The 19,114-nt window shown below is 50.6% G+C and overlaps 1 protein-coding gene across 1 annotated transcript in view; it reads left to right on the forward strand.

Annotated features, from left to right (window-relative positions):
• Positions 1-19,114, forward strand: part of VIPR2 (vasoactive intestinal peptide receptor 2) — a 71,225-nt gene that overhangs the window by 34,738 nt on the left and 17,373 nt on the right. Inside the window, 1 exon segment of the mRNA NM_001195117.1 lies at positions 18,215-18,312. Within this exon segment, the coding sequence (NP_001182046.1) occupies positions 18,215-18,312 (98 nt within the window).

A 19,114-nucleotide genomic window follows, 5' to 3' on the forward strand; every position in this document is an offset into this window, starting at 1 on the left:
GGGTCCCAGGATGGATCCCCCGGTCTAGAAGGTTCTCCTGCAAGGAGACAAGGGTACAGAAATGAGGCTCAAATAATGAAGAAGAAACACTCAGGAAGCAATGCAGGCGAGTCGAGGGAAATGCAGAGGAAAAACTCGTCACCAGGGACGGAGACCCAGTGCGCCTGAGATGCAGGTGACCGCAGCCTGGCAGGGGTGGGGAGGCGGAGCCGCGGACCCACCGCAGCGACACCAGAGCCCTGCGCTGCTGAGTGGTTGCCTCTGATTCTCTAAGACAACCGTGGGGACCAGGTGTGTCCACAGGGCTGAGGCCTCGGTTGGGGGACTCAGGGCTACAGGCTGGGCCCCTGCAGAGGGTCGGGCAGCCCCAGGACAGGTCTCGGGGATGCAGGCTGCCCCAGCCGGGCCCTCAAGGCAGGGGCAGGTGGAAAGCTCCACTTCTGGGGCAGACTTGCGGGGCCCCAGGATGTTCGCTGGGTGATGCTGCTCGTTTCCATGTGGTGTACAATTTCAGGACTCCAAGCCTGTGGTCCTGAGAAATAATTGAAGCAAGTATGGAAATGAGTAATATTTGTTTTACTGGGTACCCACGATTGCTGTTAAAACCTGAAAAAAAAAGGAGTTCCCGTCGTGGCACAGTGGAAACGAATCCAATTAGGAACCATGAGGTTGTGGGTTCGATCCCTGGCTTTGTTCCGTGGGTTAAGGATCCGGCGTTGCCATGAGCTGCAGTGTAGGTGGCAGACACGGTTCAGATCCCGCGTGGCTGTGGCTGTGGTGTAGGCCGGTGGCTGCGGCTCTGATTGGACCCCTGGCCTGGGAACCTCCATGTGCCTCGGGTGGGGCCCTAAAAAGACAAAAGACAAAAAAAAAAGGCTAAAAAGAGACAACAGAGTTTTGGAAAGTTTCACCTGCTGTTGGCTTGTTGGCTCCACCTGTCACATCCGTGTGATTAGGGAGTTAGGGTGGCTGGAGGTGGGCATGGCGAGGCTGCTGATAAGGACAGGAGCAGGGGCCTTGGAACTGCACGTTCCTTTTTACGGTTTGGTTCCATGTCCTATTTTCTCCAAAATAAGCTTCTGCTACTTTTGTAGTCAAATAAAATCAAAGTTTAAGTCCCCCCAGAACACCTAAGTGTATGTCATTCAACAGATCATTTCTCAGTGACATTGGCCCTCCACCCTGGACCCTGTTGGGACAATGAGGAGTCTCAGTTGTCACCTTCCCTCTGTCTTGCGTCTCCTGAAACCTCTTCGAAAGAGATGCACCTGCAGGAACAGTGCAGGGCACCAGGCTGGCGGGGGCCCTCTCTCCACCTCCACTGTCTCTCTGACAGCGGGGGGGCAGATGTGGACACAGTCGCCCGCTGGGCTGGGTGGCACACTCCTGCCTGCTTAGCGGGTCAAGCTCAAGGGTGTATTTCCTGAAAGAAAAACCTCGGCACCTTTAGTAAATTAGGAAATTTAGGATTTTTCCAAAGCTGTTACCTCATCTGCTATCCCCATCAGGGACAAGCCTGTGTGTGACACTGGTGGCCGTGACCCCAGCCTCTTCCTACCCCTCAGTCCTTCTCTGTCTTTCATGAATCATGTGTGAAGAACTTTGGCCTTGACCTCACAGAAGGGGTCTCTGCAGGCTCTGTCTGATATTTCTGGGGTCAGGCCAGCTCCCAACCCCTGGGTCCGTGCATTGTCCTCATAAATCCTTGCTCAGCATAGGTCTCTGTGGCAGAAAGTGCTTCGAAATAGCCAGGGCTGTTTCGCTACCTCAGAAACGTCATATTTGGATTTTAAAAGGCAGCCCATTTCTCCTCCACCCTGTCCACACCCACGAAGGAGTGCTCTGTGTTAGGACTGAACCAGGGGTGTTTTGCAAGCCAGCCACGCGGTCCTGGGGCCTCTGCCAACAGCCCCGAGGCCCCGGCCCCCGCCCCAGAGCCTCCTGCTCTGAGATGTCACCGTCAGGCCACGCTACCAGAAGCTGCCAGACCCCTGCTCCGAGCTGAACAGCAGTGCAGCTTCTAGGGATCGGCCCTCTTCCAAGTGAGCGGCAGGTGTGACCATCCGACCCCTCACCTTCTCCACGAGGCATCAGACACTCAAGGGGCACCTTCCCCGTGCCCGGTGACCTCGGGGGCAAGGGCGTGTGACACCACCCAGGTGACCCAGCCTTGCTGTGAGGGCGCCTGGTCACCTTGGCCCCAGGCAGTGCTGTCCACGGCCCACCTGCAGCCGTCCCACTTTCCCAGGCGTCCCCGAAGGCTGCAGCGAAGAAGGGTAGAGATGCTGGAACCCAAAGTTCAGGGCGCTTCCCACTGCGGGCACCTGTGGGGCCTCTGACCACCCACAGACCGAAGGAGGAACCATCTGCATCCCTCGCCCTCCACCCCGATGCAGGGCTGGGCCCGGTGCGGGGAAAAGGTACCCACCCCAAGCAAGCGCAGGGCTGGGGGTTTAATTTGAGATCCGGGATGTGTACAAAGGAAGCTTGAAGGTATTTCTTTGTTTTTCTTTTTTTTTTTTTTCTGTCTTTTGTCTTTTTAGGGCTGCGCCTGCGGCATATGGAAGTTCCCAGGCTGGGGGTCTCATCGGAGCTATTGCTGCCCACCTAGATCACAGCCACAGCAACTCAGGATCCGAGCCACATCTGCAACCTACACCACAGCTCATGGCAACACCGGCTCCTTCACCCACTAAGCGAGGCCAGGGATCGAACCCGCAACCGCATGGTTCCTAGTCAGATTCGTTTCCACTGCGCCGCTACAGGCCCTCCTACTTGAAGGTATTTCTTAACCTGACCGAGGAGGACTTGGGTCTCTGGATGAATAACCTTAAAAATCTCTCTCATTATAAAAAATATTTTCGTTATAAAATCCAACCAAGGGACATAAATCGTTTGTGGAGCATCTACTAAGAGCACCTTCAAGCTCTCTACGGGGATTATCTCATTTAAGCCCCCAACAAGCCCACGAGGTACAGCCTTCTTCTTAAGCATCATTTTACCGTCAAGGGAAACTAGCCCGCGGTCTCTTGGGTTAATGGAATTTAAAGCACAAACCCAGACAGGCCCCACCCTCGTGTGGGCGCTGGATGTTCCTCTTGGCTCTGGGGTCCAGCCTGACCCCACAACCCAGGATTTGGTGTGCCACATCTTTCCACCAGCCTTCTTGCACCTGGACCTGTCTTTGGTGAGGTATCTGTTAAGGTCTTTGGCCCCTTTTTAATGGGGTGGTTTGTTCTCTTCTTGCTGCGTTTTAAGGGTTCTCTGTTTTGAGCATCAGTCCCAGGTGGCAAATACTCTCTCCCATTTGGCGGCTTGTCTTCTCCTTCTCTGAAAGTTCTTCGCAGAGCAGAATTTTTCAATGTTTTGTAAGATTTTTATTTTTTTCTCTTACTGTTGATTTACAATGTTCTGTCAATTTCTGCTGAGAATGTTTTGATTTTCGTGATGTCCGGCGGATCAGTTATTTCTTTCATGATTGGCACCTTAGGTGTTGTATTTTAAAAAGCATCACCAGGAGTTCCCGTCCTGGCACAGAGGTTAACGAATCTGACTAGGAACCATGCGGTCAGTGGGTTAAGGATCCGGCGTTGCCAGGAGCTGTGGTGTAGGTCGCAGACACGGCTCGAATCCTGCGTTGCTGTGGCTCTGGTGTGGGCGGGGGGCTATACCTCTGATTAGACCCCTAGCCTGGGAACCTCCATATGCCAAGGGAGTGGCCCTAGAAAAGGCAAAAAGGCAAAATAAATAAATAAATAAATAAATAAAATAAAAAGCATCACCATATCCAAGGTCACCAAGACTTTTTTCTCTGTTCCCTTCCAGGAGTTTTATAGTTTTGCATTTTATACTTGGGTCTATGACCTAGTTTGAGTGAGATTTTATGGAGTGAAATTTTATGACAGCATAAGGTTTGTGTCCACATTCATTCTTTTTTAAATCGTATGATTGTATAGTTGATTTACAATGTTGTGCCAAGTGACAGCGAAGTGGCCCGGTCACAAATACATATTTATATACATTCCCTTTCTCATATTACCTTCCATCGTGATCTAGCCCAAATGCCTGGATATAGTTCCCTGTGCTGTACAGCAGGACCTCATTGCTTCTCCATTCTAAATGGAAAAGTTTGTATCTGCTAACCCCACACTCCCCTTCCATCCCACTCCCTCCCCCGCCGCTTAGCAACCACAAGCCTGTTCTCTATGTCTGTGAGTCTATTTCTGTTTTGTAAACAAGTTTATTGGTGCCATATTTTAGATTCCCCATTTAAGTGATATCAGGTGATATTTGTCTTTCTCTTTCTGACTCACTTCACTTAGTATGAGAATCTCTAGTTGGATCCATGTTGCTACAAATGGCTTTCTTTTGTTCTTTTTTATGCCTAAGTAATATTCCACTGTCTATACATCTGACATCTTCTTTACCCATTTCTCTGTCGATGGACTTTTAGGTGGCTTCTGTGTCTTGGTTGTTGTGAAGAATGCTGCTATGAACATAGGGGAACATGAATCTTTTTGAATGAAGATCATGTCTGGATGTATCCCCAGGAGCGGGATGGCTGGGTCATAGGGTAGTCCTATGTTAGTTTTCTCAAGAACCTCCATGCTGTTTTCCACAGTGGTGCACCAACGTACCTTCCCACCAGCAGTGTAGGAGGGTTCCTTTTTCTCCACACCCCCTCCAGTATGTTTTATTTATAGTCTTATTAATGATGGCCATTCTGACTGGTGCGAGGAGACAGCTCGTGGCAGTTTTGATTTGCATTTCTCTAATGATTTGTGATGCGGAGCATATTTTCACATGCCTGCTGGCCATCTGTCTGTCTTCTTTGGAGAAATGTCTATTTAGGTCTTCTGCATACATTTGTTTTTTTGCACAGTATCTTGATTCCTGGAGCTTCACCATCAGCGCATGACTCTGCTCGGGGAACCCTCAGCTCCTGCCGCTGCCTGTCTCTCTCCAGTCTTGGGGCAGCTATTTGTCCCGTGTCCTACCTCCTCTCTTGTGGACCCAAGAAAAGTGCTCGATCTTTCAGGCTGTCTAGTGTTTTACTCATTGTTATGATGAGTGGTGATTTATAAGCTCCTGACACGCGAAACTGAGGGATTCCTCTTAAAGGAAAAAAACTGAAATGGACTGAAATGGACAAGTAATTTTCCATGTGGAGGGAGCCTTCTTGGAGGCAGGACACTGGGGTTTGGCTGGGGTCTTAGCTCTGTTCCTTGGGGGTCCCGTGTGCTTAAACCAGCCGCGCACCCCAGGCTCAGGCCCCTCATCCGTACAAAGGGGCGTGGCTAACACTCCCTCTGCTCCTTCACAGGCGGTTGAGGAAGTCAGTGAATTAACTTTTGTCAATCGCAAAATATGCGTCACTCTTACAGTCATTGTACAGTCTCCTAAGCAGAACGGGTGGGTCTTGAAGACATGCAGGAAGAAATTCAACTCACGACACCTTCACAGCACATGAGGCAAGCTTCGTGAGGAATCCTGAGCTGGTGTGTGAGTCTTGGGGAGAGGCTTGATGTCTGCACTTTGGACCACGATCCCATGAAAACAGACTGGTGTTTCTGGTAGCCTCTAAAACATTTGTTTTAAAACAAAGAAGCTTCAGGGGTTCCTGTCATGGCTTAGCGGTAACGAACTCAGCCAGGATTTATGAGGACGCAGGTTCGATCCCTGGCCTCTCTCAGTGGGTTAAGGATCTGGTGTTGTCATGAGCTGTGGTGTAGGTCACAGACGTGGCTCGGATCCCGCGTGGCTGTGGCTGTGGCGTGGGCCAGTGGCTACAGCTTCAATTTGACCCCTAGCCTGGGAACCTCCATATGCTATAGGTGCGGCCCCCCAAAAAGACAAGACAAAGAAGCCTCTGCCTTGCTTTTTCGAGGTGAGGCTAGGAATCTCCTTGAACCTGAGACAGAGGCTACTTCTTGGCCTCTGGCAAGGACTGCTGGCCCTCGGGCTCCCAAGTCCTGCCTCAGCCCTTCTCCAGAGCCACCCCAGGGAAAGGCCCCCAACTGGAGACTCGCTCAGCCTGTCCTGCGGTGAGACAAGCACTGCCTGCTGCCCCACAGGACACACGTGTGTGAGCCTCTTGTGGCACCTTCTCAGAGGAGCCTGAAGCCCTGGCAGAGGAATGGGGATGAGGAGCTGCCCTGGGATGACGGGGAGCTGCCAGAAGTGGAGTGATTACCACAGAGACGACTGTGGCCCCCAGGAGCCCCACCCGACTGGCGACATGCCGGGCCTCCCCAGCACCGGGCACCTCACCCGCTCCTGCGCTTCCCTCAGCTGCCTTCTCCTGCTCCTGCTCCTGCCTCGGCTGCATGATCCGAGGGCAGAGTTGGAAGCACAGGGCAGCACTTTTCTCATTCCTTTTTCGGGGTGCAGGGGGAGCTCGTTGAACCCACAAGCCCTTCTGTACCCCAGAGACGGGCCATGCCTCCTAATCCAGAAGACCCATCTTTTTTTTTTTTGTCTTTTTGCCATTTCTAGGGCCACTTCTGCAGCATATGGAGGTTCCCAGGCTAGGGGTCGAATTGAAACTGCAGCCACCGGCCTACACCACAGCCACAGCCACGTGGGATCCAAGCCACGTCTGCGACCTACACCACAGCTCACGGCAACGCCGGATCCTTGACCCACTGAGCGAGGCCTGGGATCGAACCCGCAACCTCATGTTCCTAATCAGATTCGTTAACCCCTGAGCCATGACGGGAACTCCAAGGCCCATCCTTAGATGCTGGTGTCCACAGTGGTTCCGCTTGCCTCCTGGAGACATGCATGTCGCCCTATGACCCCTCCCCACAACCAGTTCACACAGCCACATTTTCTGTGCTACCTTCTTTCGCCTTGATTGCGACCCACAAAAGTGATTGCATAACCCACTACTGGGTTATAAATAGGACGGCTGTATAAAATATCAGCCAAATCTGGCCTCTCCAGAGAGAAAGGGGAGCTATTAATAGTCCCTCGGGGACAGCAGACGCAAACCAGGCCCGGCCCAGGCCCACTGGAGGCTTTGCTGGCCTGGTTATGACGCACTGTTTGGAAACACTCGCTGAGTCTGCAGGCTCCCTTCAGCAGAACTCTGCCGTGAAGCTCTGGACCACTCTCGAGCACGCGCCCTTGGAGCTGGAAGAGGCTTGGATGTCACCTGGTCCCACACACTCATGTCACCCTGGGGGACAGCCAGTAGGGTGGGACCTGCAGCCGAAGCTGGCCTGGGGCGTGCCTGCGGACTCAGAAGCGATTCGGCGTGCAGGGGGCCCTGTCCCTACCGTCCAGCGCGGGCCCCTGCAGCGGCTCAGCCTTGGGAAGAAAAAGAAGCATCTCTGCACTGTTTTCCTGAAGCACGTGATCGTGTGATGATGACGGCAGCTTTTGAAGCGCTGTTACGAGTAGATTGGTCTCCCACTTGTGATGGTAACGTGTGACCCTGAGACCGTCTCCCCTGGTAAAACCACGAGGCGATCCCCTGCTACCTGTGTCCCTGAGGGCTGCTGCCCAAGCACTGGAGACCTGACCCCGGTCCCCGCCCCCCAGGGCACGCTCCGGTCCCCACCGGTGTTGATCTTCCCGTGTAAGGAGACATCTGTGATTGCATGACCTCTGCAGCGGAGGCCCCTCAGGAGCAAGTGCCCCCCACACCCCGTGAGGCTGTGCAGCCTGGGCATCGTCCTGTGAGCCTCGAGCTTAAACAATTTGAGGCCTTTCTGTAAGAAAGAAAATACAAGGTCACGTGCAAAATGTTTGTTCAGGCTCAGAGATGAGGTCCCAGGTTGCTGGAGCCCCAGGCATCCATACCTTTCCAGAGACCGCCTCACCTGGAAATGGGGCTGCAGGAGGGACCCTGGGCCCTGCCTTCCCCGGCTTCCTGGGCTCGATCACGTCCCCGATGGGGAAGCCCAGGTCTCACCAGGCAAGGCTGCTTTGTTCCAGGGCCATACACGCAGCCCAAACTCAGGCCTTCTGTTGTGCCCTGGGGTTTACCAGTCGCCGGGTCATTCTAGCCATTGGATGGAACTCTGAGGCTGAATTAGCTGCCTGACTGGGTTTCTAGGTTGTCACCCTTTTGTTTGGGGATGACAGGCCTTTGATAACCCAGAAGAACAGCTCTGGCTGTCTGAAGTACAGCCAACACCCTGGCTTTGGCCTCCGCCAGCAATGGACATCTTCAGAGCAGAACTGCAGCCATGCTGGCTCGACCCGCTCATTGGCCTTCAGAGCATCTGAAGATGGGTGAGCGTCAGGATCTGAGGGGCGTGGAAGCCCCGAGGCATGATGGACCTTTGTCCTCTGGGGAGGTGGCAGCCGCGTCAGACAAAGGGGGTCCCTGTCCCTTGGATGCCTCCCACTCACCCACTGTTTTTTTGTTTTTTGGGTTTTCCTTTTCGTCTTTTTAGAGCCACACCCACGGCATATGGAGGTTCCCAGGCCAGGGGTCGAATTGGAGCTACAGCTGCCAGCCTACACCACAGCCACAGCAACGCAGGATCTGAGCCACGTCTGTGACCTACACCACAGCTCACGGCAGCGCCGGATCCTTAACCCACTGAGCAAGGCCAGGGATCGAATCCTCATGGGTGCCAGTCAGATTCGTTTCCACTGCACCACGACGGGAACTCTTCACCCACTGTTTTTCCTGAGTTCTCTGTGTTCACCCCAACGTAATCCCAGATACCCCTCTGAGAAGCCTCGGGAAAAGCCCCAGAGGTCAGGGCCTTCTACCCGTTAAGTGCCTGGGCATTGCTGGGAGAAGGGACATTGGATCTGAAACCCAATTATATAAACTTGAGCACAATATAATCTGGGGGTATAATTAGAGGTTTTCTGTTCGATGGTAGTGAGAACGTTATTCAGATTGCAGGAAAAAAGCAAACTCTGTGTTCTGTAATAGATTCCTCCATTATTTCACCCCACACCACCACACCAGGCTCCAGACATTCTCAGTAATCAGGTGGGGTGATACAGAACCCTCAACATTTGAAAGGATCTTCAGACAGAGATTGGCATGTCACCGGAGGCTGGCAGCAACCACGTGGCTTGCCAGCGGTGTAGCCAGATGCAGGCTGTCTGACTGCAAAAGCCGGGCCAATAAAACCTCAGCTACGTCATATATTCTCTGAACCAGCTTTTCTTTTTTCTTTTTTCTTTTTTTTTTTTTTTTTTTTTTGTCTTTTTGCCTTTTCTAAGGCCGCTCCCTCGGCATGTGGAGGTGCCCTGGCCAGGGGTCCAATTGGAGCTGTAGCTGCCAGTCTACACCACAGCCACAGCCACACCAGATCCGGGCCATGTCTGTGACCTACACCACCGCTCATGGCAACGCCAGATCCTTCATCCACTGAACAAGGCCAGGAACCGAACCCGCCACCTCATGGTTCCTAGTCGGATGCGATAACCGCTGCGACACGACGGGAACACCTGAGCCAGCTTTTCATGGACCTCAAGCATAACGGGTGCCCAAAGTAATGACAAAGAAAAGAGTTAAGAATTACAGAGGGTCCTACGTGTTCTTTGATTGCTCTTGTTGGCTTAAGGAAAACAAGTCCTTACTGATATCCGGTTATAAGTCTTCCATAAGCGCCTAAAACTCATTAAGAGTGAGTTTGGGGAGGGGGCCATCCCATTATTCTGATCAGGTCAAAACTGCATATTAAGTTCAGCCAGACATTTCGAATAAATCTTGTATGCATCCAAAAGTGATGAAAACGGAACATTTTAAATAACTCGCTCACCTGAAGGGTAGCTGTGCCTTCTCACGTCAAAGACGTTAGGAGGGAGGCGCCCCAGGACGGATGGTTTGCCCCCAAGGACGTGCCCTTTAGGTCTGTTTTGTGAAGGTTGGGGTGCAGATTCTAGATGTTACAGGTGATAAAGAAAAGAGGCAGGTTCTCCCGTAGGAACATAACAGCAGTTTTGCTGAGAGCTCGAGACTGAAAGCCCTGCTCCCACCTCCGCGCAGCCACTGTTCTCACCTGTGCTACCTACCTGTCCCCGATTCTGCGGCTCTGATTACACGTGTGCACTGGTGTGTTGGCGGCGGAGGGGGGAGGGGAGGCTTCCGAGAGGGACTCAGGAGGAGAGAATGATGGGTGACGGATGGGTAGCACCCCCATCTCTTCCCCGTGCCTACGTATTCATTTCAAAAGTACCATGGTACCTATTTGTACACCTGGCTTGTTTTGTTTTATAAACGATTCTAACCATGAACCTTTCCTTAAATCAGTCCGTAGCCTTGAAAATGCAATTTTTAAGGGCAGCGGGATGTTCTCTTTTATGAATATGCCGAATTGACTCAACCGTTCACAATTTAGGTTGTTTCTGTTATTCTGGGATTGTTTCTGTTATTTCGTTGTTTTACTAAATAAACACACCTGAGCACAGATCTCAAATTCCTGGTCAGAGGATGTGAAATAGGAAAAGGATTTTTCTAGTGCTTTTAGTTATGTTGTCAAACGGCTCTCCAAAAAGATGTGCCAATGTGTATTTTCCCCAAGACGAGATGTGATGCCCATCTAGCTGATGCCCTCACCAGCAGTTTCATATTTTTTTTCAATTCTCACCAATTTTTTAAACCAGAAAAAAAGCTATCTTGTTATTTTAATTGCCCTTGATTGATTACGAATGGGCTCAGGCCTTTCCAAGTTCAGGAGCTCGTTTGCTTTGCCAGCTTCCCCGTTGGGGCACCTTCCTTCCCATCCACCAGAAAGCATCTGGTCCACCGAGGATGGAGTCCAGGTTTCTCACCAGCTGGGAAATCCTTCACATTTCATGTGGGATCACTGGGACTTGACCTCTTTCCTCTTCCACTTAGGCATCTGCACCCTAACAGCAGCACCCAGCCACTTGTATCGTTTCTTCTTAGAATGTGCATCTTGGGAGTTCCCGTCATGGCTCAGCGGAAACGAATCCGACTAGGAACCATGAGGTTGCAGGTTCGATCCCTGGCCTTGCTCAGTGGGTTAAGGATCTAGCATCACCGTGACCTGTGGTGTATAGGCCAGCGGCTACAGTTCCGATTTGACCCCTAGCCTGGGAACTTCCATATGCCACGAGTGTGGCCCTAAAAAAAAGAAAAAAAAAAAAAAAGAAGAAGAAGAAGAACATGCGTCTTTAGCAGTGACTCTAACGTACTTGGAATTGACTTGCAGCAACTTTGGGAAGTAAGGACTGGCTTCTTCACCAAGAAAGTATTTTGTTCTCCCAGGATCACACTGAATGGCCCATCCTTTCCCCATGGATCTGAAAGCCAAGGTCATGGTGCAGGAGCCACGGGTCTTCGCAAGGCCACGTCCCTCTGCTCGCCAAGTCCCCGCTCTGTTTAACCCTAAAAGCTGTCCACCCTTCCTGCTCCAGCAGAGACCCTGATTGTTTTCTTGTGGTTGCCTCATTCTCCTAAGAGCTGTTTGCAGGGACAGGTCTTGTCCACTAAGCTCTACAGGCATCGTGTGGCTCTTTGAGGGGCTCGCCAGGCTGGGTTCTGCGTTGCCCACGGTTGCTGTGGGCTGTCGTGCACGCTGGTCTGAAAAGACCTTCCTGAGGCTGCTTGACCTCGGGGCCCTCAACCACCCTGGACTCTGGACTCTGCTCTGCTCCACTGAGGCCTTAGGGAGGCAACTTGCAGGTACCCAAACGAAGCTTCCTCAATGAGGAAGCCATGTAAAATCTAACTCGGGTGTAAGCAAACTAGATATAAACAGAAATGTTCTTTCTGCTGAACACAGAAAAAAAAATAAAAACACAAAAAAAAACCTCTAAATTCATCTAGTCTTGGTTCCTAAGTCACATGGTGCCTCCTGGACAGTCAGTCCCCAAACAGAGATTCCACGGTAAGAGCAGGTCTGGGAGCCCTGGTGTGGGCTCCCCTCACTCACCCTGCCTCCGAGGCACCTGGACCGTGTTCGAGTCCATTACTCTCTCATGTGCGATGAACAGAAGGCGATGCATTCACCAATGCGACCAAGCATGTTCATGGGAAATAAGAATTTTCCGAGAAATTGGGGGTGAAAATTCTACAACAAACCGCCTCGAAAGGCTAAATAAAGTACAACAAGGAAGCTTCTCAATGCATAGCTAAGAGTTCAGGAAAGTACAGAAATCTCAAAAAAAAAAAAAGGAAGGAAGAGCTGAGGACCAGGGTGCCAGACAGCAGGGACAGTGGGTCCCTTCGGAGCAGTGGGGAGAGGTGGGCGGCTGGAGAGGAGGACTGGATGGACTCTGACGGTGGAAGTGACAGGGACAGTTTTTTTCACTCATCTTTGCTTTCCATGAAGGAATTTTAAGTCTTTCCCCAGAAGCTGTCACCCCGTATACCCTTCTGCAAGTTGGGTTTTCTTGTCATGCTGAGCAGCACAGAAACTCTGAGCTGAGACGTCTATTCAGGTAAAGCATTCCTGAGCTGGTAGCACAGGGTGCACTTGGCAGAACAAACACAGGTTCTCCTGGAGGAATTCTTTGCCGAGGCCTCACAAATTCCCATCAGCCAACTCCAAAGATGAACACACAGCTACCAACTACACATGGAAGAAGCCATGGTAAACCAGTGAGCACATAACAAACAGTGAAATTACATCCCCAGAACTGAGATAATGGATGCAACCAGCACAGAATACAAATATGTGCATTTTAACTGTTTTTTAAAAAAAGAAAATTGAAAATAACCGAAAGCAAGATACTCTAAAAAGGACCTGATCTGGGGGGAAAATAGACCTAAAAAAATGAAAATCTAAACAGACAGAAATCTGTTGCATTTCTTTACACTAGCAATGAACTATCGGAAAGTGGTTTTTTTTTTTTTTAAATCCCTTTTAAAATTGCATCAGAAAGAATAAAATACTGGAATTCCTGTTGTGGCACCACCAGGTTAAGGATCCGGTGTTATCTCCGTGGCAGCTCGGGTTGCTGCTGAGGGTCGAGTTCAGCCCCTGGCCCAGCGCAGTGGGTTAAGGATCCGGTGTGGCCACAGCTGTGATGTAGGTCACCGACGTGGCTTGGATTCAGTCCCTGGCTCACGAACTTCCATGTGCCAAGAGTGCCACCAAAGAAAAAAGAATAAAATACTTAAGAATAAACCTGACCAAGGAGGTGAAAGACTTCTGTGCTGAAAACTATAACATGCTAATAAAGGAAATGGAATAAAGTTTAAAGGAATGGAAAGACATCCTATGCCCTTGGATCGGAAGGATTAATATTGTTAAAATGGCCACACCACACGAAGTAATCTACAGACTTAATGTGATCCTACCAAAACACCCATGACATTTTTCACAGACCTGGAACCAATAATCCTAAAATAATGTGGAACCATGAAATACCCGGAATTTCCAGAGACATCCTGAGTCAAAAGACCAAAGCTGGTGGCATAATCCTCACAGATTTCAGAAAATACTGCAGGAGTTCCCATAATGGCGCAGTGGTTCATGAATCCGACTAGGAACCATGAGGTTGCGGGTTCGATCCCTGGCCTTGCTCAGTGGGTTAAGGATCAGGCATTCCTGTGAGCTGTGGTGTAGCTTGCAGACGAGGCTCGGATCCCGTGTTGCTGTGGCTGTGGTGTAGGCTGGTGGCTAGAGCCCTGATTGGACCCCTAGCCTGGGAACCTCCATATGCCATGGGAGCGGCTCAAGAAAAGGCAAAAAGGCAAAAAAAAAAAAAAAAAGAAAATACTGCAAAGCTACAGTAATCAATCAGTGGTATTGGCACAAAAACTGACATATGGATCAATGGAGCAGAATAGAGAGCCCAGAAATAAACGCAAACAGCTATGGTCAATTAATCTTTGGCAAAGAAGGTGAGATATGCAATGGAAATAAGACAGTCTCTTCAGAAAGTGGTGCCAGGGAGGCTGGACAACTGCACGTAAATCAATGAAGTTAGAACACACCCTCCCGTCATGCACAAAAGCAAACTCAAAAGGGCCTGAAGACTCAAATATAAGACATGACCCCATAAAACTCCTGGAAGACAATATAGTTAAAACATTCTCTGACTTAAATTGTACCAGCGTTTTCTTAGATCAGCCTCCCAAGGCAATAGAAATAAAAGCAAAAGTAAATGGGACCTAGTCAAACTTACTGCTTTTGCACAGCAAAGGAAACCATAAAGAAAACAAAAAACAAACAACCTACAGAATGGGAGAAAATGTTCACAAACTATGAAACTGCCAAGGGCTAAATTTCCAACATATACAAACAGTGCACATGACTCAATAACAAAAAAAAAAAAAGAACAATCCAAAAAAAAAAAAAAGTGGGCAGAAGACCGGCATAGACATTTCTCCAAAGAACACTTACAGATGTCCAACAGGCACATGAAAATATGCTCGACATCACTAATTATTAGAGAAATGCTATTCAAAATTACGGTGACGTACCAGCTCACACCAGTCAGAATGGCCATCATCAAAAAGTCTACAAATAATTAGTGCTGGAGAGGGTGTGGAGAAAAGGGAGCTACGCTGTTGGTGGGACTGTAAATTGATACACCCACTATGGAGAACAGTATGGAGGTTCCTTAAAAGACTAAAAATAGGAGTTCCGTTTCTGTCACGGCTCAGCGGAAATGAATCCAACTAGGAACCATGAGGTGTGGGTTCAATCCCTGGCCTTGCTTAGTGGGTTAAGGATCCGGTGTTGCCATGAGCTGTGGTGTAGGTCGCAGATTCGGCTTGGATCCCGTGTTGCTGTGGTTCTGGTGTAGGCCGGCGGCTACAGTTCCAATTCAACTCCTAGCCCAGGAACCTCCATATGCTGCAGGTGTGGCCCTAAAAAGCAAAAAAAAAAAAAAAAAAAAAAAGACTGAAAAGAGAACTATCATATGATCCAGCAATCCCACTCCTGGGCATATATCTGGAGAAAACTGTAATTCGAAGACACATGCCCTCCAGTGTTCACTGCAGCACTGTTTACAATAGTCAAGACATGGAAGCAACCTAATGTCCATTGACAGAGAAATGGATAAAGATGTGGTACCGGAGTTCCCGTTGTGGCGCAGTGGTTAACGACTCCGACTAGGAACCATGAGGTTGCAGGTTCGATCCCTGGCCTTGCTCAGTGTGTGAGGGATCCGGCATTGCCGTGAGCTGCGGCATAGGTCAAAGATGCAGCTCGGATCTGGCGTTGCTATAGCTGTGGTGTAGGCTGGCGGCCACAGCTCCACATGCCGCAGGTGCAGCCCTAAAAAGACAAAAGACAAAAAAAAAAAAAAAAAAGAAGATGTGGTACATATATACAATGGAATATACAATGGAATATACAGTGGAATACTACTCAGCCATAAAAAAGAATGAAATAATGCCATTTGCAGCAACATGGATGGACCTAGAGATTCTCATACTAAGTGAAGGAAGTCAGAGAAAGACAAATACCATAAAAAACGATACAAATGAACTTATTTATAAAATAGAAACAGACTCACAGACATAGGGAATAAATTTATGGTTCCCAAAGTGGAAAGTGGGGGAGGAATAAATTGGGGATTTGGGATTAGCAGAAACATACTACTAAATATATAATAGCTATAGCTAAACAACAGGACCTACTGTGTAGCACAAGGAACTATATCCCGCATCTGGAATCACCTGTAATGGAAAAGAATGTATATGTGTATATATAATTGAATCGTCTGGTTGTACACCTGAAACTAATACATTGTAAATCAGCTACACTTTGATCTTTTCTTTTTTTTTTTTTTTTGTCTTTTTGCCTTTTCTAGGGCCACACCCAGGGCATATGGAGGTTCCCAGGCTAGGGGTTGAATCAGAGCTGGAGCCACCGGCCTCCACCACAGCCACAGCAACGCCAGATCTGAGCCGTGTCTGCAACCTACACCACAGCTCACGGCAACACCGGATCCTTAACCCGCTGAGCAAGGCCAGGGATCGAACCCTCAACCTCATGCTTCCTAGTCAGATTCGTTAACCACTGAGCCTTGATGGGAACTCCTGATTTTTTTAAAATGTAAATCAACTGGATACATCAAACAGCAAATCAGATACAGATGGACTGAGAATTCTGTAATGGGGAAGATAGATTCGAAGAAACTGCTGGAACCCAGCACAGGGACACGGAGGCGTTTGGGGTCTGCCTGCAGGTCCAGCATCAATGTGATCACAGTCTCAGCAGGCGAGACGGAGACCCTGACCACCCCAGGTGCAGCAAATAAAAGAAAATCCACAGGAGTTCCCACTGTGGCTCAGGGGTTAACGAATCCGACTAGGAACCATGAGGTTGCGGGTTTGATCCCTGGCCTTGCTCAGTGGGTTGAGGATCCAGCGTTGCTGTGAGCTGTGGTGTAGGTTGCAGACGCGGCTTGGATCCCCTGTTGTTCTGGTTGTGGTGTAGGCCAGCAGCTGCAGCTCCAATTGGACCCCTAGCCTGGGAACCTCCATATGCCCCGGGTGCAGCCCTAGAAAAGGCAAAAAGAAAAAAAGACAAAAAAAAAAAAAAAAAAAAAAAAAAAAAAAAAAAAAGGAACTCCACAGCCAGACAGCGGGGATGAAACTGGGAAATATCAAGTTGGTGAGACTCAAAACCCGCAGAGAAAGAGGCGATTGCCCACCCAGGATGCAGCGGACGCACACGCTTCCCGAGTGGGGGAGTTGGCCTCGCTCAGAATCCACCTGCTAGCGGCTGCTCAGAGATGAAGGGAAAGAGACGGGTCAGAACAACAGACGGCGGAATCCACGCCCAGCAGACCCTCGTGAAACATGCCTGAACTGCGCTTCAGGGGAAAGAATAAACCAGACGGAAGAGCTGAGCATCAAGAAAGGATGTAAGGAAAAAAGATAAACATGGGAAAGCCCAGCAGAGATCATTTCGAGCCACAATAGAGGGGGAGGGTTACCTTGAAAACGGGGTGAAAGAGCGCCGGCCGTCAGGGGCACAGCTGACGGTGGGTGGGGGTTACATGTGCAGAAGCAACTACCCCGTCAACCCGTCACGACCGCAGCGCATACACAGGCAAGAGGGTCTGAGAAGGGCACCCGCAGGGGGGATCCAGCCTCAGGGAGGTGGGCCCCGGAGTGCCTGGAGGTTTTGCTCCCTGTGGGCTGGATTCTGGCATCGATCAGCGGCGTGTGGGGTCAGGACCCTGTGTTCCGTGCATTCGGTAATTTGAAACACTTGCAGCTGTTAAGCCTGAACTGTCATCACAGTGAAGCAGCAGAGGTGGCAGCGAAGGCCAGTCCGCCCCTGTCGGGAGGGGACGCAGGGGAGGGACAGGACCTGAGACCAGCCTTTTCCAGGCCACTGCAGAAGCCCAGCTGGCCACCTACTTTCTTCCCTGCAGGCTCGAAGCCACCAAGAGTGACAGGGACCCCACCCGCCCCCAGCACACCTCTGGAGGCTTTGGAAAGGGGTCACCCCAAGGCAGGATTCGAGGTTCCTTTCATGCTTAGCTCAGCCGTTCATAGACCTAAGACCCAAAGCCACCAGGAGTTCACGGGGACGGCGGGCATCTCTGTAGGATCTCTGTCTTCCTGGGCTCCAGTGCCACTTGGTTCTAACTGGAACTGGCCATTTCTGTGGGGGTGGCACTCAGTGACGATGGCAGGGGCAGCGCCCAGTGCCCTGCGCACGCCTCCACAAAGCCTGGTCTTGAAGGCGAGGCCCAGCTCGGTGGTTTTCTCTGGCTTACCCTCCGGCCCGCTGCCCAGGGAGGCACCCGGGGGCTGTGAGTGGTGGGCACTTTCTCCTTTGCTGGCCCTGCGCGCCCTCCAGACATGTTTGCTTTATGGAAACGATCCCAGGTCATTCACACGGAGTTATGAGGACAGGTGGGTGTTTATTTATTTATTTATTTAGCCTTTTCTGGGGCCACTCCTGTGGCATGTGGAGGTTCCCGGGCTAGGGGTCTCATCGAAGCTGTAGCCACCAGCCTACGCCACAGCCACAGCCACAGCAATGCCAGATCCGAGCCATGTCTGCGACCTACACCACAGCTCATGGCAATGCCAGATCCTTCACCCACTGAGCAAGGCCAGGGATCGAACCTGCACCCTCATGGTTCCTAGTCAGATTCGTTAACCACTGCGCCACGACGGGAACTCCAGGTGGGTGTTTAAAGAGAAGTGTCCTTTCTGGCTGAGGATGGAGCTCCAGCTTCTGCAGCCCGTAGCCCTTCCTGAAGGGAGGGCATGGGGGGGAGGTGGGAACCGGCCCCTTGTTCGTAGCTGGCCACCAGCGGCTTACAGAGGCGTTCCCCTCTCTTTCAGATCACGTTTTATGTCCTCGTAAAGACCATTTATACCCTGGGCTACAGTGTCTCTCTGATTTCCCTGACAACAGGAAGCATCATTCTCTGCCTCTTCAGGTAAGTAGCAGAAAGAAGCCATTCTGCCAAAAACATGGGAGGAGACGCCATCCATTTACGCCGTCTCGGCCCATCAGAGGAGGGCAGAAACTGCCGCCTCCAAGCCACCCCCTGTGCCAAGCCCATCAAATGCCCTTGGGAAATGGCAGCATGAAATATGACGTTAAGGTTGATGTGTGTATTTAAATTCTCTGCACGTCTTCTGTGAGGCTACAATACGGACTGGATCCAAATGCGGTGCATCTATTATTTCCATTCGGCAGTGTGCAAATGCTTTGAAAATAAAGATGCATCCTGGGTACTGCCCTTGTGGCTCAGGGGTCGTGAACCCGACCAGTATCCATGAGGATGCGGGTTCGATCCGTGGCCGGGCTTCGTAAGGTAAGGATCTGGTGTTGCCGTGAGCTGTGGTGTAGGTTGCAGACCCAGCTCAGATCTGGCACTGCTCTGGCTGTGGTGTAGGCCAGCAGCTGTAGCTCAGATTCCACCCCTAGCCTGGAAACTTCCATATGCTGGGAAACCAACTAGGAACCATGAGGTTGCGGGTTCGATTCCTGGCCCTAAAAAAAAAAAAAAAGAAAAAAAAATGCAGCCTGGCCTTCCTCTTTCCACTTAGAAGCACCTACATCTGGGCCTCATGGTGGCGCTCTGATGACATACAGTGAAGGGTACAGGTGCATGAGGACAGATTGACATCCTGGGTCAGTCCCTCGGCCGCTGTGTGACCTTGGACAAATTGCTTAAGTTCTCTGTGCATCTCTAAAGCATGCAGGCTGGGGAGCCTACCTGGCAAGTGTAAGCA

This window comes from Sus scrofa, chromosome 18 (assembly GCF_054392235.1).
Source record: "Sus scrofa isolate SSC_HxYL_T2T_F1_AM1 chromosome 18, Sscrofa_HxYL_maternal_Yorkshire_Landrace_v2.0, whole genome shotgun sequence".
Taxonomy (NCBI): domain Eukaryota; kingdom Metazoa; phylum Chordata; class Mammalia; order Artiodactyla; family Suidae; genus Sus; species Sus scrofa.